This window comes from Gadus macrocephalus, chromosome 3 (assembly GCF_031168955.1).
Source record: "Gadus macrocephalus chromosome 3, ASM3116895v1".
Lineage (NCBI taxonomy): Eukaryota > Metazoa > Chordata > Actinopteri > Gadiformes > Gadidae > Gadus > Gadus macrocephalus.
The window spans coordinates 11713826-11738825 of record NC_082384.1 but is presented as its reverse complement, the minus strand read 5'-3'; the positions used below and the strand labels follow the sequence as shown (position 1 = coordinate 11738825).

Genomic DNA, 25000 nt, shown 5'->3' with positions numbered 1-25000 from the left:
CTCCGCCCATCTCAATGCACACACACACACACACACACACACACACACACACACACACACACACACACACACACACACACACACACACACACACACACACACACACACACACACACACAGCACACACGCACAAACACACACAAACACACACACACACACACACACACACACACACACACACACACACACACACACACACACACACACACACACACACACACACACACACACACACACACACAAGCACACAAACAATTTTAGCCCCTCCTCCCTACACTCTTGTGGTCTGGCTTAAGCTCTGGCCCAGGGTGTGTGTGTGTGTGTGTGTGTGTGTGTGTGTGTGTATGTGTGTGTGTGTATATGTGTGTGTGTGTGTTTGTGTGTTAAGGAGGTCCGCCTCCCAGTGCCCTTCTGTACCTGTCTCTTATGGAGGTGGACTAACACTCCCAGATAGGCCGTCAAGAGTGCGGAGCGCTTTGAAAGAACAGGGGTAGATATGCTTGCTTTTACCCTTCCTCTCTCTCTCCCTGTCTCTCTCTCTCTCTATTCCTCTTTCCTGTCCTGCCACGGTTTCCTCTTTTACAAAAGTTTTCTGCATATTCGGTTGCACATCCTTCTTTGTAACCGCCTTGTTTTGCATTGTGGTTGAGGAATTGTTACAGTTTGATAACACTGTGGCTGCTTAAATTGAATGGCCGCCTACCGGCTTACAGAGAAGGCTGTCAGAGCTTTAGGTTGAATGCTTTGTGTTGTTCAAGGGTTGCTTTGGGAGACTTTGGGCAGGACAGATGAGGTAAATTAAAAAGGGCAGTTGAGGTAATGTAAACTGTGAAAACTTCTAGTTCTAGATTAGGTTTAGCTTGATATATCGTTTTAGGTTCATTTGTGTAGAGTTGAGTTTAGTATTTTTAACATCAGAAATAACATTTTAATGTCATTTGCATTTTGGAATACCAGATGGTTGTCGGTTGGGTTGAAAGAACAACGACATTGAAAAGCCAGCGAGAATGCCGGTGTTTCACTGGTGCGGCTAGAGTTTTGTAGACGACTGACCCCGTTAGGGGGTCAGTGGGTGACCACTGGGTCTCCACGTGCCTGGGAGAGTGGGGTTCAGAAGAAGCTGAATGACTGCTAAATACTGTGATAGAGGTCTTGAGAATTCATATCCACTATAAGATTTAAGGGGGCACTCGACGAAATACGTCATGTTCCCATAGCAACGTGTATTCAGTTGGTAGCGATACACAAATCTGACACACACGCAGATCTACAGAGACACTACAGTACTCCAAACAACAGTAGCACTTTGAGACACAGTTAATATGTAGAGGATCAGGTGCCTCGGTCAATCATATACATAATGTTGCCCCCGTTATAAAACGTTATAAAAGTTATCTTGAAGCTTGTGTCCGTGACCCTGTGAAGACCGTTAGTTTTTTTCATGGAGTGGGTCATCAGGAACACTGGTTGTAAGATTGTTAAATGCACCTCCCCTCTCTGTTCATGTGAGTGAGCTGTGATTTGCGTTGGCTGTGGTTAATCATCTACCTGTGGTCGCCTCATGTCCTCATGTTTCTCTCACACACAGGCACACACACACATCTGCATTAAAGGTCAGCTGTTACTAAGAACAGAGGTAGGTAGTCAATGGGTTAGCTAGCAAATACATTTGTTGTTTATTATTTTCCGTACCGCTGAATTCCCCCCCTGAATGTAGTCATCTCCTTGTCCTCTTAACATTTTCCCTATTTTATTGTGTGGCTATCACACACAAACACACACATCATTTTTTTCTTTATCTCACTAAGGAAGAGGTATCTCCTAAACGTTTACCTTGTCAATGAGATAAACCACTTGGCACATTTGTAGCATTTCAACCCAGTTCCATGCTATCAACCCCGGCGTGCTTTTAACTGGAAATACCAACATAATACAAACCTCTCTGGCCGGACCACCAGACCACCAGACCACCGTCTAGAAAGCGGTCACCACCAGCCGGTTGGTCGTGTGTCGAGTGAGGATATCACGTAGCTCTGTTGTATCGGGAGTAGCACAACTCCCACCCTGAATGTTGTCCTCCCTTTGTCATTAAACAGCCCCGATAAAGACTGATAAGGGACGCCGTCATCGCACAGGGGAGGCTTCTGGGCGCTGAGGGGAAGTGTGGGGAGGTGTTTAAAAGAACTAACTGCTTCCGGCGGCTAAGCTAACAGTATCCAAGTGCTAGCGGCCGCACATCTCTCTCTCTCTCCCGCTGCTTTTTTACATTTCGTATGGAAATGGCTCTTTTGTGTTTGCTAAACAGAATAGCTTCCGTCCCGTCATCAATAGTACCGATCATCACCGTGCGTGGAGTTCACTCACTGGCGATGCACCTACCAGACGTTGCCAAAAACAACAGACACAAATTTGAAACTTGTTCCATGCTAGTTATGCTTTCTTTTCCGCTGATGAAGTGGGTTGAGAATTTGTCTTTTAAAAAATAGGCTAATTATCTCATAATGTAATGGGTTATACATATTTAATATATTCTAGTTCTCTAGTTGTCTTTCAAGTGTCTTTATTGGTGGTCAAACTATCAATTTTACCTTGACAGCTAGCTATTTCTGTGACATGGGTAGTTGGGAGGTGTGGGTATCAGGTGAGGTCTAACCCCCGTTCATTACCATGGTTACTTGGTTATGGCCTGTTTACGTAGGTGACCACGTTTGGTCAGAGGGAAAAGACTATACTCAGTTGGTTCAGGTTGTGTCTTTGTTTGGTCGTCCCCATGTTTTATAAACTCTGGTTATCTGGGGATTTAAATACTTGGGCATTTTTCCGTTCTGTCGGGGACGGAAAACAGGCCGGGCAGTAAGAGGTTTATGTGTCGGAAGCCGATTTCTGATTGTTCTCTGTTTCTCCTTTACTATGCACTTGTTAATAAAGCAACACACACACACAGTTACACAAAAGCATGCAGGCTTACTCTGGTTAGCACAGTGGTTAGCTCTGCGGCCTCACAGCAAGAAGGTCCTGGGTTCTGACCTGCGTTCACGTTGGTTTCATTCAGGGTCTCTGGTTTCCTCAAACACCATTAGGACCATAAAACATGCACGCTAGGTTAATACTCCTGCCTGTGCACATGACCAAGGCACCAGCTTCAGACCTGGAGTTGGTCCCCAGGGCTCTCTACACAGTACTACCCACTCCTCCTAGTGCAGCAGCTAGCTGTGGTCCAATGCTACTAGTGCAGTGGCTAGTGGTGGTCTAATGCTACTAGTGCAGTGGCTAGTGGTGGTCTAATGCTACTAGTGCAGTGGCTAGTGGTGGTCTAATGCTACTAGTGCAGTGGCTAGTGGTGGTCTAATGCTACTAGTGCAGTGGCTAGTGGTGGTCTAATGCTACTAGTGCAGTGGCTAGTGGTGGTCTAATGCTACTAGTGCAGCAGCTAGTGGTGGTCTAATGCTTAACTCTATCCGCTTGAAGACAGCCCGATTCAATCTGCCCTTGGGACCAAATGCGTGTTGGAACCATAATACATGGAAAAATTGGACTTCACATTTCTGAGGATCACATACACACAGACAGACGCACACAAGCTCACATACACACAAGTCACCCAAGGGGAGCCCATGTGACCTGGTTAAACCCTGTGAACCTTGAGTCGAGGGTGTCAAGGTTTACAGCCCTTTATTCCCCCCGATCGGGGTCAAAGGTCAAGCCGGGGACTGAGAACCTCAGCATAACAGTGCAGTAAAACTAGGGATAGTTAGGGAAGGGTGCGTGATTTATAGACCTCGTATTCTCATTTGGTGCGACTCCCAGGCGCATATCGCAGCAAAGTGAATTTTGCTTAGGCCGCAACCCTTTTGAGGATGCCGGTATTTTGTCACAATGTGTTTCTCACGAGGGCATATAATACCCTTAGGGCGCAGTTAAGGATGCAGGTTAAGTGTTCTCAGTGGATCGATGTTACACTTTAGGACGCTCTGTTCCTGATGATTTTGCCCTGCATGCATAATTGGTTTCTGGACAGGATGACATAGAGTAGAAGATAATTGTCCTTGTTGTCCTCACTCACTATCCAATGGATTTACTTATTGATATTCCTTTGCTCGCTTACACTTCTGTGTATTATCATTATTATCACATGTTTTGTTATCATAAGGACTATATTATTAAGAGTGGACTCCCAGTGTCGGCCTTGGCACCTCCTTGGTACGTGTTCTACCTCTGATCCTTATGATGTTAGTCCTAATCTACGTTCCGGGACCTAAACGATTCCCTCTGCTCTTCCCCACCCTGCAGACTCCAGATTCCACATTGGATGGTCTTTTCAGAATGACAGCCGAAGACCCCGCTTCCTCTTCCGTAACCATGAGCAACAAGTCCGCCCCCTCCAGCAGCGCCAAACCACCCGCGGGCCCCTCCCACCTGCTCGCCCACCACGACCACGTGTCCGTCCCTGAGGGCGTGGCCGGCGCGCCCAATGAGGCCGCCCTGGTGACCCTGATGGAGCGCACCGGCTACGACATGGTGCAGGAGAACGGCCAGCGCAAGTACGGCCCCCCGCCGGGCTGGGACGGACAGGCGCCCCCGCGCGGCTGTGAGATCTTCGTGGGCAAGATCCCGCGGGACGTGTACGAAGACGAACTGGTGCCCGTGTTCGAGTCGGTGGGCCGCATCTACGAGATGCGCCTGATGATGGACTTTGACGGCAAGAACCGCGGCTACGCCTTTGTGATGTACACGCAGAAGCACGAGGCCAAGCGGGCGGTGCGGGAGCTCAACAACTACGAGGTGCGCCCGGGCCGCCTGCTGGGCGTCTGCTGCTCGGTGGACAACTGCCGGCTGTTCATCGGCGGCATCCCCAAGACCAAGAAGCGGGAGGAGATCCTGGAGGAGGTGTCCAAGGTGACGGAGGGCGTGCTGGACGTCATCGTGTACGCCAGCGCCGCCGACAAGATGAAGAACCGAGGCTTCGCCTTCGTGGAGTACGAGTCGCACCGCGCCGCCGCCATGGCCCGCCGGAAGCTGATGCCCGGCAGGATCCAGCTGTGGGGACACCAGATCGCCGTGGACTGGGCGGAGCCGGAGATCGACGTGGACGAGGACGTTATGGAGACGGTGAAGATCCTCTACGTCCGCAACCTCATGATGGAGACCAGCGAGGAGACCCTGCGGAAGGTACTGGTCCTATTCTCTGTCTGCGGCTGTCAGTCATTATTCCTGGGATTAGTCACAAAAGAAAAGAAAATGCACCAGATTCCACGTTGATCACACCAATGTCCAATACAAAGTACAGGAGGATCTCTGGGATAATCCTCAAACCAAAATGTAAATATTCTGACCATATTGAACACGCCAAATGGGGTAGTCAAGTGAATACTCTTTTGCAGTGTTCAGGCCCAAGTGGGAATCAAACCACTCACCCTGGCTGTGTTTATGCCATGGGATACCAGTTAAACAAGACAGGCCGAGATCAGTAAGATTCGTCACGATTGGTCTTTCTACCATTTAAAGAAGTCAGACAATAACCAGACTGATTGGGCTCTGATCCTCAGTAGTGAGTGTCTGATGTGTCTCCTCATGTTCCTCCCAGGTATTCGGCCAATGGAACCAAGGCTGCGTAGAACGCGTCAAGAAGATCCGCGACTACGCATTTGTCCACTTCACCTCCCGGGACGACGCAGTCCTGGCCATGGACCACCTCAACGGCACTGAGGTGGAGGGCTCCTGCATCGAGGTGACCCTGGCCAAGCCTGTGGACAAGGAGCAGTACACGCGCTACCAGAAGGCCTCCAAAGGGGGCGCTGTCGCTGCGCCGGCGGAGACGCCCCAGCCGAACTACATTTACCAGTGCGACCCGTACACGCTCACGTACTACGGATACCCCTACAGCACGCTGATCGGGCCCAACAGGGACTACTTCGTGAAAGGTAAGAACACGCTACATGTCTTCATGTTTTTAATACAGTTTGAGTATGGAAGGATCTGTGCTCCCTCGATTATTGTATTCTTGGTACTGTTGATGGAAAAAGCTGTTCGCATTTTCAGTTGTTTGCATCTAATTTGAATCATTTGAATCTCAATCTAAATGAATATAACTCGTAGGAAATTATGATGACACAATTAATCTGTGATGGCTATAACTTTACTGGCTGAAAGTTTAATTTGATGAAGGTTTTGTGGCCTCAAATCACAAGAGTTGTTTCAATGTGGAAGACTTGACCTGGACCATTTTAATTTGAATGCTTATCCCATTACTGTTGATGATTATATATGGTCTTTGGGTGGAAGCGAGACACAATCTATTCGACTCTCAACAATCATTGTGTTTTGGTTTTCTCTCCAAAGGAGCCCCAATGATACAGAACGATGGTAATCTCTCACATCCTTATTCCTTCCTAATACCTGAATGACAAACATGCTTCCCAGTCTAACACCTCCTCTCTGCTCTGCTGTCACTTTACATCTACGATGATGATGATGATGATGATGATGATGATGATGATGATGATGACGATGATGTTCACGAACAAAAACACTAGTATTTCAAAACACTGAAACGCATTTAAAAAAAAAAAAAAAAGAGGAAGAGAAGACTTCTGAAAAAGATTCCCATGGAATTTCCAAAAAGTAGAGAAATCGTTTTTCCCGCTCTACCTTTTATATTTCATAGATACTGGATGCTGTGAGGAATTAGCATAATACGGCAGCATAACATTAGCCGGACCCATTTCAAGCTACAACTCCAAAACAAAAGAAACATTTTGGTGGATAAAATAAACAAAGCCCAGTCGCTACGCGCTGCCCTCCTTCCCTGCTCTGCTCGGGACCTAGAGTCTGCACCACCAGCCTAGGCCCACCTCATGATATTATATTATATACCCTTCATATAATATAATATTGTGTATCATCAGCAGGTACTGTGCGGGGTCGTGGCCGCGCCGCACCAGGTACCCGGACCCCCGGGCCACGGGGGTCGTACCTGGGAGGCTACTCCGCCGGCCGCGGTATCTACAGCCGTTACCATGACGGCAAGGCCAAGCAGTCCGATACGCCCTATGATCTGATGACTGGCCTGGAGCTGGCCTCATCCGTCAACCCCGTTGGCATCAAACCTGGCACAAGTCAGTGAGATAGATGACCCCACAACCCCCTCCCTAAAACACACAAACCTTTCACTCAAACAACAAAAGTCCTTCCTTCTCCGTTTCCTCTCTGTGTGGTGCTGCATTCTGGGAAAGTCGTGGCCGGGAACGTTGGTAGTGGTGGGATGGCAGGAAGCGGCACTAACGCCAAACTCTTTTCCCTGATTTCCTGTTGTCAGCCTGACAGCGCACTATTCTGCTGCTCTTTCTGCTTCACGCTAATTCACCTCCTGGCTATTGCTTGAAAGTGGTTGATCGCATGTTTGCTTTCCAAGATAATTTGTAGTAAAAAATCAAATGTTGGAGTTATTCAGCTGTGTTGTTGACTAAACCACTGTTCCTTCAGGGCCGGAGTTGAATGTGCAAACATCCCAACAGATTCACTGGGTCCTGTTTCAGTCACTGCTTTTTTCCTTCTATCGTATATCCCTGTTATGTTACCGTTCATTCTAAGGGAACTTAAACAACTTTTACATTACATGTTGTTAAAGACTTTTAACTATGTTAAGCAATGTAGTGGATCCTCTCATCCACCGTCAAAGTAATCCAGCCATCAACGGACCAGAGGAGACTTTAGTCTACATGGATTTTTCTCGATGGTCCCTGTGGAAAGACCTTGAACCCAAACCAAATTTCACTTTGTGGGCAAATGAAAGGATCACGTCTAAAAGAACATTGTGCCTCTGAAACAATCAGTGACGCTGTGTTAGACTTGTTTTCATGTCTGTGTGAGAGAGGATGTTTGGATGTGAGTGTTTTTGTGTGAGTGCTGACTTGGGCATGTGAGTGTGTGTGGGTTTGTGCGTGTGTGTGTGTGTGTGTGTGTGTGTGTGTGTGTGTGTGTGTGTGTGTGTGTGTGTGTGTGTGTGTGTGTGTGTGTGTGTGTGTGTGTGTGTGTGCGCGCGCGCGCGCGCGCGTGCGTGCGTGCGTGCGTGCGTGCGTGCGTGCGTGCGTGCGTGTGTGTGTGTGCACATGTTTGTGTGTTTTGCAATGTTGGGGTTAATCCAGAGTTGAGCCCCATTATAATCCCAATCACAGCACGCCAGCCAATTTGTGCAACCTCTTAAACCTTCCTTCCAGGGTGCCCTTCTCCCAGCCTGTGTGTGTCTGCTTCTCTTTCACTCTTTTTCCCTTAGAAATTCTTTCTCCATATAAATCAATAAATCTCTACCCCACCTCACGATCCACGTCCACCAATCAAATCAGCCCACTGGCCCGTTCGTACCCGAGGTGGCGCCCTCACCGCCGCCCCTCTGCTCTCTGTCCTCAGTGGCCCTGTCCGGTCTGGGGGGCCAGTACTCTGTCTTCAGCGCGGGCCCCGGGGCCAAGATGATGGAGGAGGGGAAGATGCACGGTATGGAGCACCTCATGCAGCCTCTGGCCATGCAGCAGGCCGAGCACGGCTCCGCCGCCGCCGCCGCCGCCGCGGCTAACATGCTGCCCGCAGTGTCCACACCTCCCCCCTACCAGGTGAGGACACGCCCTCTTATGCACCGCTCCCCCCTGACACTTGGCGCATGTTAGGGGACACCCCCTTAGAATGGGGATCCACTTTATTGGTCCCTCAACAGCAAACAAGTCATTACGTACTAAAAGGAAACAGAGAGAACAGGCATGACATTTGGGAAACAAACACACATCAGAGCAGATACAGAATGAGGGATGTGATGTACTCCTACTGTAATGTACTGTACTGTCTACAGCAGTAGTTTAATTGCCAGTTTTATATTAACATCAGCAACAGTCATAAACCGTCAAAAAGTTCAGTTAATGATAGTTCTGTGGAGAATAGGCTGCAGTTCACTTAGAGGCCAAAGGGTTCAGTAATGAGTAAGACTTTCTGATTCTCACACAATGTTGCTAGCAAGAGCTGTTTTGACCATATCGATACAGGATAAACACCGAAGAATAGTATAATGTCGTTGTTGGCGACGTAATGATTCATTAACAAACCCAGACACAAAGTTGGATGCCGCTACAATTCCGCTATGACCCTCTCTCCGCCTAACTGACAACCCAACCTCCTTCTCCCTTCCCCTCCTCCTCCTCCCCCTCAGGGCCGCCCCATCACGCCCGTCTATGCCATGGCCCACAACGTGCAGCGCATTCCGACCGCCGGCCTGTACGGCGCCGGCTACATGCCCATCGGCAGCTATACTGCCAACTCGGCCGCGCTCGTCGCCCTGCAGAAGAACGCCGCTGTCGCCGCGGCCACGTACGGCGGCTACGGCTACGCCATGCCGCAGGCCTTTCCCGCCACGGCCGCCTTCCAGATGCCCCTCCACGACATCTACCAGAGCTACTGAGGCACGCCGCCGCCGCACAGAGAACGCCACTCAGCGCCAGTTTTAGTCTAGCTTGTTTTAAAGGGGGGGTTTTGGTTTGGACTGTTTTGATTCACTACGGCGACCCGGGACCGGAGTCTCAACTGTTTTTTGGTCTCGCACCACCATCGTGAAACTGTGTCGGGGTCTTGTTGGGGCCTCCAGAACTCTGAGATTATATAGATATATGTTTGTGTATATATAGCCTATATATATAGATGTATATGTATATATACATCTATATATGTATACGTATGGTTTTCTAATAACATTGCTGGTAAAACTGATGCCGAATGGATGATCTTTGATTGCGTCAGTGTCCACTTCTGGCCTCTCGGAGGAGCCGAGGCAGCAGCCAGATAAAGGCCTCGCCACAGCGGGTTAGCACCTCCCAACCAGTCCCGACCAGACCCACCCAGGAAGTGACACATATTGTACCCTGTGGAACCCCACATCGCTCCATGTCACTTGTTGCACCACTACACAAGACCTGCGAGACCAACAACCACCCACACTCCTCTATCCCCACACTGGTGGCTTCAGGTGTCGTTTTTGTTGGGGCTTCGAAGGTACTTTAAAGTATTTGTGAAGAGTGAGAGTTCTCTCGTGTCGCTCCACTTTGTATTCTGTTTGTATTTAGGGTTTTTTGAAGTGAGAAAGAGAATGCCTTTTTAAACATGGGGATCTCTAACGGTTATATAATATATATGAAAATATTTGGAGAAAAAAAGTACAAAATTGCATAAAAGTATAAAATAGTATAAAATCTGCAACAACTGAGAAAAGAGAACGCCAGCGGTGATGGTGGGTTTCTGTAGTTGTTTATTTTTTAAGTGGTTAGTATTTACCATTAACATAGAACATTCCAGAGATCTCTACGCTCTTTGTATTGTGGTCTGTCCACACTGTATGTGTGCAGCGTACTGAAGTATACATAATAGGTGCCTCTGTGGTGTTTTTGGTTAGTTTAGGTTATGTTTTTTTGGTTATCTAAAACGAAGATTAAATGTGTTGTGTTTATTTGCCTATATTTAGTTTGCATATTTCTATGCCAATTTAACCTATTCAAATATATATATATCTTGGGTTTGTTTGCAGAAACCTAGCTAACTATGTTTTTTTTTTCTGATTGATAACATGAGGAACAAATACTAAATTTGAAGTGAGCTGGATAGTTTTGCCACTGGTGTGATGGGTTGTGATGCTGGCACATCTGGCATTGTTTTTAATGCACAACACATTTACAGCGACATGACCATTAGCTGTAGACAAGTGTAACTTGACATTTGCCAGGAGATGAAGACTGAACTTGCTTGATGTTTTTGAATATTTCATTGGTTTTATGTATTTCTTTTTTTATTGTTATATTATTATTATCTTTGCGTCGTTTTAACTCCTAAAAAGTGAACAAATATGGAGAGAAATAAGAGACAATTCTTCTGACCTATTCTCTCCATGGCACGGGCCATCGATCTTCTCGGATTGAAAACGTTAATATCTATGGTTTCAGTGAGTATCTTTTACCAAAAGAAGATTCTGTCTTTCTGAAAACAGTGCCTTTTATAAGCCTACTCAGGCCTCAGTTTTTTTATATTTCAAGCTGTGCCTTAACAAAGTATGCCAGACCAACATCTGTGGTGAAAGTGAGAAAAGACCATCACAACATCGTAGAACACAACCCTTTTTCTAACGCCATGAAATAAGAGCAGTGTGGTGGGGAAGGCAGAGAAACGAGAGTAAACAGCTCTAGTTTGCAAAAGCTAACATGTCTACTGTTCTCCGACAACCTTTCCTCTGGTTTTCTCTCGTTTTGTAAGGCCTGCCGTATCACTTTCCATTTCTCTCTCTCTCTCTCTCTCTCTCTCTCTCTCTCTCTCTCTCTCTCTCTCTCTCTCTCTCTCTCTCTCTCTCTCCCTCTCTCTCTCTCTCTCTCTCTCTCCCCCTCCCTCTCCTTTCGGTTCGGCTTGACCAAGGTGCACTTAACCATGTTTAAAATGGCAGATGTTTGCCGATTTCAAATGAAGAGATATTTAATACAGGCTACTTAGCATAATTTCAAATGTTGAAGGGGTTTGGTTTGTCTAGCTCTGTGCCTGTGTGTTTGACAGAGCTTTGACTCAAAGATGAAGCAAATATGAAAATGACCCCTATGAATGTTGAGCTGGCACTTTTTAAACTGGAAACTAGTCCACTAACTGGGAACGACTGGAACAATACCTCACTCAATGATATGCAAGTAGCCAATGTGCGTGTACTACCAAAGCGCTGGGAACATATACCTACACACACACACTCACACTCACAAAGATAAAGCTGCTGATTGACAATTAAACACTCCAAAACAGCCATTTTTTATATTAAATGCACACATTTACACTGGTAAAGCATTCCGCAACTTTGAATAAGATATTTTTACATTCCATTCCATGGTTGAGATTGATATTAACTAGCTAAGGGGCTGATGAAACGATTAGCATTAGCTGGTTGCAAACAAGCCATTCTTTTGTGGACGTTGCATGCTATACTGTACTGCTTCTCTGCTCCTTGTAACTGGAATTATTCTTAGAAAACTAAACAAAAAACAACTGCTTAATACAGCTTTTATGAATTTATTTTGCGATGACAAGTCAGGATATATTTAATATATACATTACTTGGTTTATGTGTGAAGTGAGAAAATAACGTATATAATATATTATCAAATGTTTTTGTCTTTCCGAATATCTATTCTTTATATACACCTTATTTAGGCGTTAAAAAACAGTTAAAAAAACTTTGCCAAAGTGTCCAGTAGGTTTTAAACATTGAAGCTGTGTTGTTGTTTTTTCCAAATGTGTTTCATGCTATTAACATGTACATTTTTGAATTGGATTCGTTGTGATTGGGAACACAGTGGTGTTACAATCTTTGTGTTTTTTTATTTTCCATTGACTGGATGGTACTAATTTGTAGGACATGGACAGGCTGACTCCAAGGTGACAAAGATCTGGGCACACTTCCTCCTCAGATCATGTGATCTGGTTCACATCTGCGTTCCGACCTGCAGGCCTACCGCACCTGTGACCAATGAACCACTACTGTCTTCAGCTATGCTAGAAACGTCCGTCCAAAAAATATGTGTTAACACGCTAACTCTTCTCGTGTTGTTTGTATTTTACTTTTAATTTTCCTCTTAGGCAAAAAAGTGCTATTTTCTTCATCTTTGTATGCCTATGCAGACTATTTTCTAACAGAAGGTTTGTTTGAAAAGAAAACTTATTTCAGCATTATGTTTATAGCTAAGAAAGTAGGTAAATAAAGCATTTTCAAAAATATGTGGTGTGTTGGTTTCCCTTATGTACGTTTACCAAACAGTGTACAATGCACAGTTCATTGTCTCCAGCCTGATATGTCTACTACACAACGTAGAACGTGGCCAGATCATGAAAAAATATTAAAGTATGATTAAGTCCGCCATGAAAGTCCAGAATGGAGCTTTTGTTCTGGAGTATTAGGCTTTAAAAACTGTCCTTGACCTCAATGTTCAGTGCAGCAATGTGTTATTTGAAAAGAAAAGAGCCCCATGGTTTGTAATAATTTCCTAATCTTTTGGTGTAGCTCACCTTTGCTCCAGAAACATACTGGCATCAAGTTTGACTCAATCTTATAGTTTCCAGCATGAACTCGTATCTATAACTCGATGTAGACCAACTTGAGTAGGCCCACACACAATATGGACAAATATTTAACAGTTAGAAGGAACATTTAAACTATGCATGGTATTATGTTAGATAATGAATAGCCTACTTTATTTAACAACACATAAGCAACACAAACATAGTCGTCCATTAAAGCCTATATTTAATTTTGTTCAATATTCCATGTTCCCTGAAATGACCACAAAGAAGGACAACGTCTTCTTCTAACTGTTGAACATTATATTTCAAAATTGAATCTGGTCCTGTGGAACCAAGCTATTTATTTAAGATTGTTGATTGTTTCATTACAAAGGCCCAGCGTTTAATCTGACGCTGGAACATACTGATAATAACGTCTCATTCTGCTTTCTTTAGTTTAAGCACGCATTTTCAACGTTTTTTGGTGTCTGTAAGAAAGGGGTGCTATTTTTAATGGGTCTTCATCCAACCTTATAGGACACCGCCATCTGGTGGCATGTCCTTTCCGTGCCAGAGTGAGACACGTCTGTTTCTGCAGCGGCCATGTTGGCTGTATCCATATTAACGGAGCAAATACAGTTAAATACAAATCTAGTTAATACAGGCGCAAACAATAGTTAATCTTAAGGACATTTCACAAAATATAAATCTGTGATTTCGTTGCTAGAATATTCTAATGACTAACTGCTTCAACTATAGTTTTAAAGCTCTGATAAATAACATTACGGATTATTATCATTAACAATAATAATGTAATGATGATTTAACTATAGCACATTCAAACGAAGGCTTTGTATTTCCAGTCATATTTGAGTTACGTTTAAATTCAAAATAATAAACGATAAATTATACAGTAGCTGCCGTAATGCCGTCGATAACGTTTTTAAAATAGCCTACAATTCCCACAATACCAAAGAACAGCCATTTGAGAGCTTTGGCATGGCTTCGCTGCTGCTATTTTCCAGATAAAAAGGCGATCAGTTCCCATCCGCCATGTTTCAATGAACGGGGTGAGACGATCCCAATGCCTTTTTGTCGGCTAGAATGTGTTCCTTGTCGTCAATGTAACCTTGGTTTTATTTTTGGCTTAAAGGAGACGCAACAAAGCGTACAAAATGGATGTGCTCTAGGCCCGTGCGAATAAGTAGGTTTACTATAGCTTTAAGAAGGCGAAAATAGCGTCTGCTTCTTTAAAATGATATCGGTTTATTATTGAATAGATAATTAAGAAAAGTTTTAATTTATAAATCAATAAAATAGTATGTATAATATCTGCGACGAATCCAACGCATTGTGTGAAATATGTCACTGTCGGATAAAGGCCTCTCACAATCAAAGCGTTTTTATATCAGAGCTCTTCCACTTCTCTTCAAATTACAATTAAACCTTGCGTTTGTGGGGGATCGCAGGTAAGAAGAAAGAGATAGATGCAAATGGAATCGAAGAGTGGCCAAAATGAGGATGAAAATAAATGGGAAGAGTCCGAGGAACAGAAGGCCGCAGATCAGACCCCGACTACTAGTACAAGCGTAAGCCCGCGGAGGGGCTTGAGAGCCCGCAAGGTTGGCCGTCCAAAGTCGGGCGTACCCGATTCATCGGACACAAATGGAGCGGAGCCGAGTCCTCGGAGCTCTGGCAGGGTTTTGCGAGACCGGTCGACCCGGTCAGTGCCAGCTTGGTTGAAGGATACCAAAAGTGATGAGGAAGACGAACCTACTCCGTTACTAAGTGCAACCAAACGGAGAAAAGTTTCGTATTCTAGACGAAAGAAACCTACAGAATCTGCAGGTTGCTCTGAACAAGCTGGGGAGGTCGGTGGTGACAGTACTTCAACCAAAGAGTAAGTATTCCGTCCTCCCAATGTTGTTGTTGCTGCTGTTGTTACCGATCAGTCGCACCTTGACTTCCTCTTAAAGCTGTGATGGTTGAGTCAACATCTGTCATATACAAAGTGTCGTTCAACTTTGTCAGTGCTTTCAGTCAAGATATAACCTAATTTTACCGAATTACTGCTTTGGTAAGATGACATGCCACTGAAAGTGACGACTCGCCAAGCTCTATATAGAAATGCCCAACAATATATTTCTTATAGCTTTTTTGTTTACCCGCAGCTTGGAAGATCTGGATAACCCTGCCACAAATGTCCATGGTGAGGATGCTAAATGATATGGCTTGGGGATGGCTTTTTATGATGTTGTTGTAACTCCCCTTCTTCAGATGTTTGTGCCACTTAATTTACATTCATGTATGGTTTCCTAAATGTTGAAAGTCAAACTGAACCCAATGAATGGTGTATAAACAGTCGAGAAACAATAATGTGGATGGAGCCTGTAATAGATAATTTTCTGCTAGATGCCACTATAGTAAATACACACATTTTGTGTGTGTGTGTGTGTGTGTGTGTGTCTGTTTGTGTGTCTGCATGCGTATACACATGCCTGTATTTGTCTATGAATATGTCTACTGGTCTCTGTGTAATGGTCTTCTATTCCCCGCTACTAGTCTCTCCTACCAGGGGCCCAGCAGCCCAGTCCCGGGGTAAGACCTCCTCTGCCAGGGCAGCCAAGGGCTCTGCCAGGCCGATCTGTAAGAGTGAGCCAGGAACAGAGACCCTAGCAGGTAAGACTGGTGCTTGGCCTCCCACCTCTGATCAGTCCAACTGATTCAAAAAATAATGCATGATAAAGATTGAACGTGATGTTGAAGAGGATGGTTGTGAGGATGATGTAATGATGATAATCCGTAGTAAATTTAGATCAATTCAATTTACTTTTTTTAATATATTCATTTCACATCTACTAGGGTTAAGTTCATTCTTAAATTCTCTGTTGCTCTCTCTCCCTCTATCTTTCTCTCTCGTATATATTTGTAGTGACGGAGAGACAGGTGAAAGGGAAGGAGAAGGGCACCACAGCCATGTAAGTATATGGTTTAATAGGACCAGTTTTATATACTTGGGGTTCCTGTATAAGTCAAGAACACGGCAATTACAGAAGTCTCCCGTATCTGTTCCACCTCCAGAGCACAAATATTTAACCCAATTGATTGCGCTGACAATGGCAATGTAGACCAACAAGTTTGTGTCTTCTAGTGCTTCTATTTCTAGAGTAGGGAGCTTTGAAACTACCATCGGTGAGTGAGTGAGGCAGTTTGTGAGTGTGTAAATGTGACGGCTGTGTATTGAAGGACCTTTACCTCTCCCCCAGTCAGAAGAAGGAGGAGGCCGAGGAGGATGAAGTCAATGAGGAAGATGTGCCAGGAGAGAAAGGCCTTCTGTTTGAGGACCACCCCAGCGATGGCAACTACCAGCCCCAAGCTCAAAGGTAGCCCACCAGTCATAAAACCCATCTGGCTGCACCTCAAGGCCCCGACGGAGTTTAAGCCAAATTATAATAGGCTTGTTCAAACAGACAAAAGGGCTGCTTCGTACCCAAATATCGAGGCACCGCATTTGGTCCGCTGGTTACTTAGCTGATCGAGTCAAACTTTTCCCACACGGCCCCAAATACACTTCTGTATGCAATAGTTCAATAAGACCTTGTGAAGGATCGCGTCTCGTCTCACCGCGACATAGACAGCCGATACATCTCGGTGACCTTTAATTGTACCCTGTGGACTTCACCTGGTTCTAGTGGGTTCTAGATCTGAACTTCTGGTGTTTTTGTCTTTGGTTTCAGTGAAGAGGTAGAGGAGCAGGTGGGGGGTCTCAGCAGTGATGAGGATCCGCCCTTCAGAGATGACTTGAACGACCAAAGCTACAACCCCAAGCCTGAGAGGTGTGTGTGTGTGTGTGTGTGTGTGTGTGTGTGTGTGTGTGTGTGTGTGTGTGTGTGTGTGTGTGTGTGTGTGTGTGTGTGTGTGTGTGTGTGTGTGTGTGTGTGTGTGTGTGTGTGTGTGTGTGTGTGTGAATAGAAAACAAAACATGGTTCCATTCATCTGATAATTATTAATAGTCCACTACAGGCAGCAACCTTACAGGTGATTTGCAATATTGCCACAAACATGTACAGTCTGAAATATGTATAAATTAAATATTGACGATGACTAGATGATTCTAGTCACTATTCCCAAACCCGTAGCTTGCAGTAACTGTCAACTGTCCTTAAGTCATAGTGTGGGACTGAGGTGTTGTCATTAACCTATTTGATTTGACCCCTTCTGTCTCTCAGAGAGGCTCTGAAGCCAAAGCGCCGGGCCCCGCCCAAGCCGAAGGAGAAGAAGGACGTCCCCACCCTCCCCTCCACGGCAGGAGAAGCTGCGGACGTCAAGGTGGAGGGCTCAGAGTACATGGAGCCCCTGGAGGAGGACGTTAAGAAGGAGGAAGAGGCAAGGGAGGACCCCGAGGGACCCAGGAAGTACGTTCACAACCGCTTGCCAACCCGGGGCCCCGCCGTCAGACCTCAATCTGCCAGGGGCCCCCCCGTCAGACCTCAATATGCCAGGGGCCCCCCCGTCAGACCTTAATCTGCCAGGGGCCGATGAGGCAAGGGTCGATTTCATGTAATAGCTGCAGTGTTCCACGCAGGGTTCGATCCCCTGTATACTTGTAGGCCTCCTTAAAGCGGGGGCTACAATACACGATATAAAACCGGATACGATTGAGCAGCTCCCATTTAACGACTGAAGTCTGCTGATTTCTCAGTCTCGTCTGCTAACACAGATAACCAGCGTAGTTTTGGGAACATCATTTGAAAGTGGAAGGCGAGAAGGCCGCCGTTTAGACTAGGGGTGTGCACGGGGTACACCTGTACACGTGTAACTGGTTAGTAAATCATAACCGTTTAGGAAAAATAAGTAAACGAAAACCGTAAAAAAAAAAAAAAAAAAATACCACAGATACTCTAGGGTCTATAGCATATAACCGCTTTTTCTGATTACAGTTTAATGTAACAGTAAGCTGACAACATCCTAATTAACAACGCAACTGCAAATTAACAGCACAGAGATAACCATGTCAACCGGTCAAACAAATGTTCGTTTTGTGATCATTCTGCTCGCTCATCCGCCGTGTTGATAAACAAATAATCCCGCTATAGCGCGACTGCGGTTCACTTTAAAAATAAATAAATCTTTTTGTCATTAATAAAAAAAACGGTTAACCGTGTACACGAAAAAAAAGGGGTTTTGTAACCTTTTACAATTTTTTGTAACCGTTCACACCCCTAGTTTAGACCCTACTGTGCGTCTGCCCAGATTATTACTTCTACTCGACTTTGCGTCGTGTGTTTGAACAACATGCTCGCTCGCTATTAAAGGTCTCTAAAGGATTAAATGGTATAATTTCAAGTAGTCAAGTTGCATTGTGGGTCTTAAGCCCAAGATCTAGGGGCGAAGTGCAGTCCTCATGAATGCGTACCGACTGGGATCCATTTCAAGGTGTTTTGGCTCTGCTTTGGATTCTCCCTGCCTGGCTATCTCTTACAGTGTAGGGTTTTAAACCAAGGGAACCATTACTTTGTTGGCAGATGCTTGGGGATTTAATCATTAATATTACAATAAGGCACCTGCTACGTCATAATGAGACCACAGTGAACGTAAACCCTGGCTTGACTGAATTCTGTTTTTAACACTGTCCAAAATATCCCTTTCTTCGACCTCACACTATTACTCTCTGATATATAACTTTATTTCTGGGTGACAGGTGAATATGTTTGAGGAGCTGTTTTGGGGATAGTCTGGTCATGCTTACATAATATATAATTTGAAAGAACATGTATATATTGTTTGGTGGGGTGGATAAACGCATGGTTCTCCCAACAGGAGAGGGAGACGAAGGAAAGATGATAAAACCCCAAGGCTTCCAAAGAGAAGGTAATGAGAAAATCCCTCACAGGCACTTGTGTCTGTTCACAATGAATCTACTGGGGCTGAAACATCCTTACATGCACCAACCCTACTGTCTTCATACCCCTTCAACTGCTGATTTGCTATTACGAGTTGGATTATTTTTTTGTATGTTAGAACATGTATCACTTTATCGTCTTGAAAACCTATTGCAGCAGTATATTAAAGGACAATTCCGGTATTTTGAACATTGAGCCCCCTTTCTGGTTTGTTTAGGATGAAATAGAGTGGGTGACACCGAAATTTGAACTATTAGTCCTTTCTCGGGTATTTGGCTCATTTTGAATCGCTCCTGCCTGCTTCACAATGGTTGTCTGTGTGCATACACAAACCTGTCAACCCAGCAACCCTAAACGTTCGTTTTCAAAAATGTGCAAGTAACCGAGTGGTTAGTGGCATTCGTTAAGTTAAAAAAATATATATATCGGCGCAATATATGGTTTCCATCCGTGTTAGTTGCTAAATGGAACTATTTTTTCAGATACCTCACAACCGCATATAAACTTCCGCACAAGGTCCCACTCCGTGCAGCATCTACTTTCTACAAAATCGAGTGCGTCCTCCAGAAGCCACCTTTCATAATCCATTTTCAGTGATTTTCTATGTGATTTTCCCTAATCCGAGGTGCTCACGGTACAAGACTTCAAACCAACGTAAACAGCCCACCTTTCCGGTTCGGCGGAGTAATATCATCGTGCAGTAATGAGTCTTCCAACTGAAATCAACTGGCGATAAATGTGCAATAAAACACGACAGAAACCATATATTGCGCCGATATTTTTTTTTTAAACTTCACGAATGCCACTAACCACTCGGTTACTTGCACATTTTTGAAAACGAACGTTTAGGGTTGCTGGGTTGACAGGTTTGTGTATGCACACAGACAACCATTGTGAAGCAGGCAGGAGCGATTCAAAATGAGCCAAATACCCGAGAAAGGACTAATAGTTCAAATTTCGGTGTCACCCACTCTATTTCATCCTAAACAAACCAGAAAGGGGGCTCAATGTTCAAAATACCGGAATTGTCCTTTAAGTATGTGATTTTTGGGTCCGTTTAATAGAATAGTCACACATGAACTATTTATCTTCAAACATACTTCCATGGTGGTAAAAGGTCAAGTCCAAAAACTTTGGTTTACATATTTGTAATATTTGAATGACTCTCTTTATCAGTTACCTTAACAAAACCCCAATAAGGTGTTGTTTACGTCATTCGCATATCAGTGTTTTTTTTTTATCATTGCTATGTGAAGAGAGTTGTATACAAAAGACTAAATAAGGAGTTCTGATATCATCATGCAGAGAAGCCACGCAAGCTCTTTCCCGTTACAGGAAGAAGCCCCCGGTCCAGTATGTGCGCTGCGAGATCGAAGGCTGTGGAACGGTGTTGGCCCATCCACGCTACCTGCAGGTACGTTGCGTGCACTCTCCTGTCACGTGCACTCTCCTGCCGATACACCTCCATAGAGACACACCTTTTTTATTAACACAGAAACCAAACTTAAATGTGATAGATCTGTTCTGTCACATGTGTCTACTGCATGCCTAAGTAGGGGAGTAGGGAATCTTGCTCAAGGATCCCTACAGGTAGACAGTGGAGTTTAACCCAGAACATTTGGAGTGGGAATCAAATCAAAGGCTAGTCTGCTCTCACTATGTACATTTCCCTGCAAATCTGCTATATGACCTTCATCTGTAAATTGGATGAAGGAAGACACAATCAATGCAGTAGGTGATGTTTTTTTAATTCCTCTTTTCTTTATATTTTTTAAGTACATTTATTTTTAATAATTAATTAACCTTAAATACCAAATGCATTGTCTTGGTTAAAAATGATGGGATGAAAGCTCCATATTGGCTTGTGACATTGCTGCAATGTGTTTGGGCCTTTAGCGTCCTACTAACGTTATGGACACCTGTGTGTTTTCTGACCACAGCACCACATAAAGTACCAGCACCTGCTGAAGAAGAAGTATGTGTGCCCTCATCCGTCCTGCGGCCGTCTCTTCAGACTGCAGAAACAGCTGCTGCGCCACGCCAAACACCACACAGGTACCCGGCCTCGTCTTACCGTACCTTGATCTCTTCATCACTACTCCGGTTTCTGAGGGTTCTTTCTGAAAACCTTAAGTAATAGGAGTATATCTCAAAATCGGCAAGGGCTATAATCTGTAATTATGGTACGAAAAGAACTAACGCACGTTAGATTGTTGTGAAAGTGAAATAATAAATGTGGTTACTGCTTCGCTAGAGTGAATAAAGCTAGAACACAGCATAAGTGGAAGGAGTAGCATCAAGGTAAATGCAATAAAAAGTATGCAAACAAATAATGCTTATTATAAGCTGTTGGTGTGACGACCTGTGTATCTTGTGTGTTTCTCCCAGACCAGAGGGACTACATCTGTGAGTTCTGCGCCCGTGCGTTCAAGAGCTCCCACAATCTGGCGGTCCACAGGATGATCCACACTGGGGAGAAGCCACTGCAGTAAGTTCTGTTCTACAATAGTAGAAACAACAATGGTCAACAAGGTAAATTGCAAGGTCGATCAAAGACCTTGAGACCTTCGCATAGCGGCCATGCTGGCTTATTGGGTGTGGACATTTTCTGGTCTTGCGGCACACATGCAGAGTTCCTAACTGATGCCTTTTTGATTTGTTACTTTGTTCACCATTAATGCCGCAAGCATCAAGTAAATGTTAAGACACAATATGGCGTGTTCCGCAGGACTAAACAAGAATCATGATGGAATCAATAACATATTAGCAGAATAAAGACAAAAGTGCAAATTCATATAAATTAATCTGCAAAAAAAACAAAACCTATAACAAACGTCTCAGATATTAACTGTCAGATTTTGCACTGTAGAATAGCAGTGCAGGTATAACTCACTCACTCACCTTTCTCACTCCCTCACCTCTCTCACAATGCTCTCGCTCGCTCTCTCTCTCTCTCTCTCTCATACCTACCTCGCTTTCTCTTTCTCTTTCTCTCTCTCACCTGAGTGTGTCCTCCACCCACCAGGTGTGAGATCTGCGGCTTCACCTGCCGCCAGAAGGCGTCCCTCAACTGGCACATGAAGAAGCACGACGCCGACGCCACCTACCAGTTCTCCTGCTCCATCTGCGGCAAGAAGTTTGAGAAGAAGGACTGCGTGGTCGCCCACAAGGCCAAGAGCCACCCCGAGGTGCTGATCGCCGAGGCCCTGGCCGCCAACGCCGGCGCGCTCATCACCACCCCGGCCTCCATGCTGGAGCTGCAGGGGGCGCAGGTCCGGCCGGCCCAGCCTGAGGCTGCCGGCCTGGAGGTGGCCCCGGCGCCGGGCCAGCACCACGTGGGCCACCAGGTGGTGCTGCTGGGGCAGGACCACCAGAGCCTCCACACCATGCAGGTGCCGGTGACCATCGCCCTGTCCCCGGCCGACTCACCGTCGCCCGACGGCCGGCAGCAGCAGCAGCAGCACCTGCAGCTCCAGATGCCCCTCCACTTCGTCCAGACCAGCGGCCTCCACGGCCAGCAGCAGCAGCAGCCGCAGATCCAGCAGCTCACCCTCACCCATTCCGGAGCGGTGGTGTCCCAGCCCCAGATCCAGCAGCTCACCCTCCACTCGGGCTCGGTGGTGACCCAGCACCAGGGCCAGCTGCTGCAGCCCCAGCAGCCCCAGCAGCCCCAGCAGCAGCAGCAGCAGCAGCAGCTGGGCCACACGGAGGTGCTCCACATGACCTTCCAGCCGGTGGGCCAGACCCAGGGCCACCTCCAGCAGATCCCCCTCCAGCTGCAGGCCCTGCAGACGGCCCCCGTGGCCCAGGGGGACGCCCAGCACCAGGGCATCGTGGCCAACGGGGACGGCTACGTCCTGGACACCTCCGTCCTCAGCTCCTCCACCTCCTCGGCCCTCGGCCAGCAGGGCCCGGCGGTGGTCTGGGAGCAGACCGCCGAGGGGCTGGCTGACGGGGGGGTGCAGGCGCTGCTCTAACGCCATGAGGACACGACACAAACGGGGACCGTGCACGCTAAACATGTAATGAAAGACGAGGAAATGGGATGAAATAGATGGATGTTATTGTCAGTGACCCTATATGCTATAATGCAACGTTTTGAGACGCGCGTAAAATCGCAAATGTATGATTTAACCCCACCCCACGTTCTGATAACGTTTTGGATAAAACGTGTCATGGAGCGATCTCTGCGTGTGTTTAAAGTCCCTGTGTACGTCGAAGTTGTTTGTACATAAAGTGAAGTAATGTTAGTCCAAACTTAACTGGTCTTTTATATTAGTGTGTGTTTGCGTGCATTTGTGTTTAAAACTAGTTGAAGGACATTATGTTTTGCTATTGCAGAACAAACATATGCAAAGCTATAGCATAGCACCATGTTTAATGAAACATATTAATGCGTAGACTACGGCTTTGACTTTTGCCCAAAAATCCTATTCGAAGTTAGTTTGTTTATTAATATTAATATTCGAATATATTCGAATATTTATTAATATTTTGACCATTAAATGCCTTCAGTAAAACCTGGATTGGGCTTCGCGAGGTTTGTTTACCGGCGTTGCTATGGTTACCGGTCTTGCGTGTTCCAACGGTTTATTAGGTTTCTAATAAATCGCTGTCTAATCAATACTTTATTCACTGCCTCTTCCGTGGTCATTACAATATTATGAATATACTCGAATAACGAAGTTCGGAGTCAAAGCCCTAGTGTAGACAAATGTATTTAACAACATTCGGGGTTCTGTATAATGTATTAATGTTGTTTCACAGGCATAGAACAGAAAATACTCAATGGTCTCAGAAAATTGAGGTTTTATGTTGGATCAAGCAGTTTTATTTTTAAAGCAACAATTATGAAAACCCCAAGTTGTGTCTCCAATAAACCTTCTCATACGCAATATAGAGCATCACATAATAAACTGTTTATAAGATCACTAAATGTCTACATTGTGAGACGCTGCCTTGTCTTTGTTTAGTTCAACTATAGCAATGCTTATCTTTGAAATCGAGAAACGCTAAAAAAGGACATCAGAATAAATATATACATTGTATTAAGTCCCAAGTATACAAATCCTAAACAGAAACCTCCTATACCACCAGGTGGTATTGGATAGACGGTACAAGGGCATGGCATGACCCTACAGTGACATGACATGTGGGGGCGTGTCTTCTATGTTTGATAGGTGCCTACCAGTTGGTACTGTCCAGTGGGTAGACTGATAGGTTGACCCATCATCCACCTACCCACAAATCGCAATTTCACGATTCTGGCCTGGCTGATAAGGGCTAATCCACAACGCTTGTCATCATCTGGTGCTAACGTACGTGCCCTTAAACACTAAATACAGTGACACCAACCGACTGGTAGGACAGGCTCAGGACATCTTGGGGCGATCTCGCTCCTTCTGCTGCGCGTACTGCTTCATGGCCCGCTTGGGAGGAATCAGGGTGTTGCTCAGTCCTACCCTCCTCTTCTTGCCTGGCTGTCCATCGTCCTCTCCTTTGGAGCCAGCCGGGTGGGACTCCCCCGGACTGGAGTCGGCCATCTCCAGGCCGGGGTCACCGTGGACGGAGAGTGGGTTTTGGAGGTCGCTGTCATGCGCGTACTTGCATTTGATGCCAAACCTGCAGCGCCCGTCCTTCCGGTACGCCACACACACCCTCTTGCCCCCGATGAGTGCAGGCTTGGCCTGCATCGTGAGCGGAACGTGTTTCTGCAACACGTTCAGTTTCTGGTCCGCTTGTGCCTTGAAGGGGTTGGCAAACACACCGCTGCCCGCGCAGGTGCCTAGCGGAGGGGGAGGGAGTTTGTTTGGAGGTGGAGGAGGGAGAGAGCGTATGGCTGGTGGTGGAGGTTGTGGTTGCCGGTGAGGAGTAGATGGAGATGATGCAGTCACCGCTAAAGAACGCCGCCGGGGAGAGGGTCGTGTTGCATCCTCTCCTTCTGGTTCAGAGTCACCGTCAGACTCACTGGACGCAGAGCCAGATTCCAACAGGAAGTTTCGCGTCTTGGTGACGACTGTTTTTTCCTTTAGGGTCACTCC

At 45.8% G+C, this 25000-nt stretch overlaps 3 protein-coding genes across 11 annotated transcripts in view; 2 read left to right on the top strand and 1 right to left on the bottom strand.

Moving 5' to 3' along the window:
* rbm47 (RNA binding motif protein 47) overlaps positions 1–12774 on the top strand; it is an 18912-nt gene extending 6138 nt beyond the window's left edge. The window contains exons 1-7 of one of the 7 annotated variants that reach the window (XM_060047256.1): positions 325–490; positions 4291–5169; positions 5585–5921; positions 6340–6363; positions 6906–7115; positions 8407–8606; positions 9194–12774. In XM_060047256.1, the coding sequence (XP_059903239.1) occupies positions 4324–5169; positions 5585–5921; positions 6340–6363; positions 6906–7115; positions 8407–8606; positions 9194–9442 (1866 nt within the window). In that variant the 5' untranslated portion in view covers positions 325–490; positions 4291–4323 and the 3' untranslated portion in view covers positions 9443–12774. Of the gene's footprint in view, positions 1–324; positions 491–4290; positions 5170–5584; positions 5922–6339; positions 6364–6905; positions 7116–8406; positions 8607–9193 lie in introns of those variants that run through there. The other 6 variants (XM_060047257.1, XM_060047255.1, XM_060047260.1 and 3 more) reach the window with 6 other exon arrangements.
* Positions 12775–14035: 1261 nt separating this feature from the next.
* Positions 14036–23909, top strand: zfp91 (ZFP91 zinc finger protein, atypical E3 ubiquitin ligase). 3 transcript variants are annotated; one of them, XM_060047253.1, is made up of 13 exons: positions 14040–14260; positions 14526–14956; positions 15228–15265; positions 15619–15735; positions 15989–16034; positions 16323–16439; positions 16794–16892; positions 17286–17471; positions 18877–18927; positions 20295–20373; positions 20900–21014; positions 21348–21447; positions 21985–23909. In XM_060047253.1, exons 2-13 carry the CDS (start codon positions 14544–14546, stop codon positions 22934–22936), a joined length of 2313 nt encoding a protein of 770 aa, XP_059903236.1. In that variant the 5' UTR covers positions 14040–14260; positions 14526–14543; the 3' UTR covers positions 22937–23909. The 3 variants fall into 3 exon arrangements, with proteins under 3 accessions (XP_059903237.1, XP_059903236.1, XP_059903235.1); XM_060047252.1 differs by having other exon boundaries at positions 14041–14956; XM_060047254.1 differs by lacking the exon at positions 16794–16892 and having other exon boundaries at positions 14036–14956.
* Positions 23416–25000, bottom strand: part of si:ch211-113e8.11 (uncharacterized) — a 1908-nt gene continuing 323 nt past the window's right edge. Inside the window, exon 2 of the mRNA XM_060047266.1 lies at positions 23416–25000. This exon is cut by the window's right edge and continues 7 nt beyond it. Coding sequence (XP_059903249.1) covers positions 24332–25000 — 669 coding nt within the window. The 3' untranslated portion in view covers positions 23416–24331.

Excerpts from the sequence above, each read along its gene's own strand:
- zfp91 (XM_060047253.1), top strand. The coding sequence starts at position 14,544 with ATGCAAATGGAATCGAAGAGTGGCCAAAATGAGGATGAAAATAAATGG. Across the intron at positions 15,736-15,988 it reads AGGAACAGAGACCCTAGCAG|TGACGGAGAGACAGGTGAAA; the intron begins GTAAGACTGGTG and ends ATATATTTGTAG. Across the intron at positions 21,015-21,347 it reads CCACGCCAAACACCACACAG|ACCAGAGGGACTACATCTGT; the intron begins GTACCCGGCCTC and ends TGTTTCTCCCAG.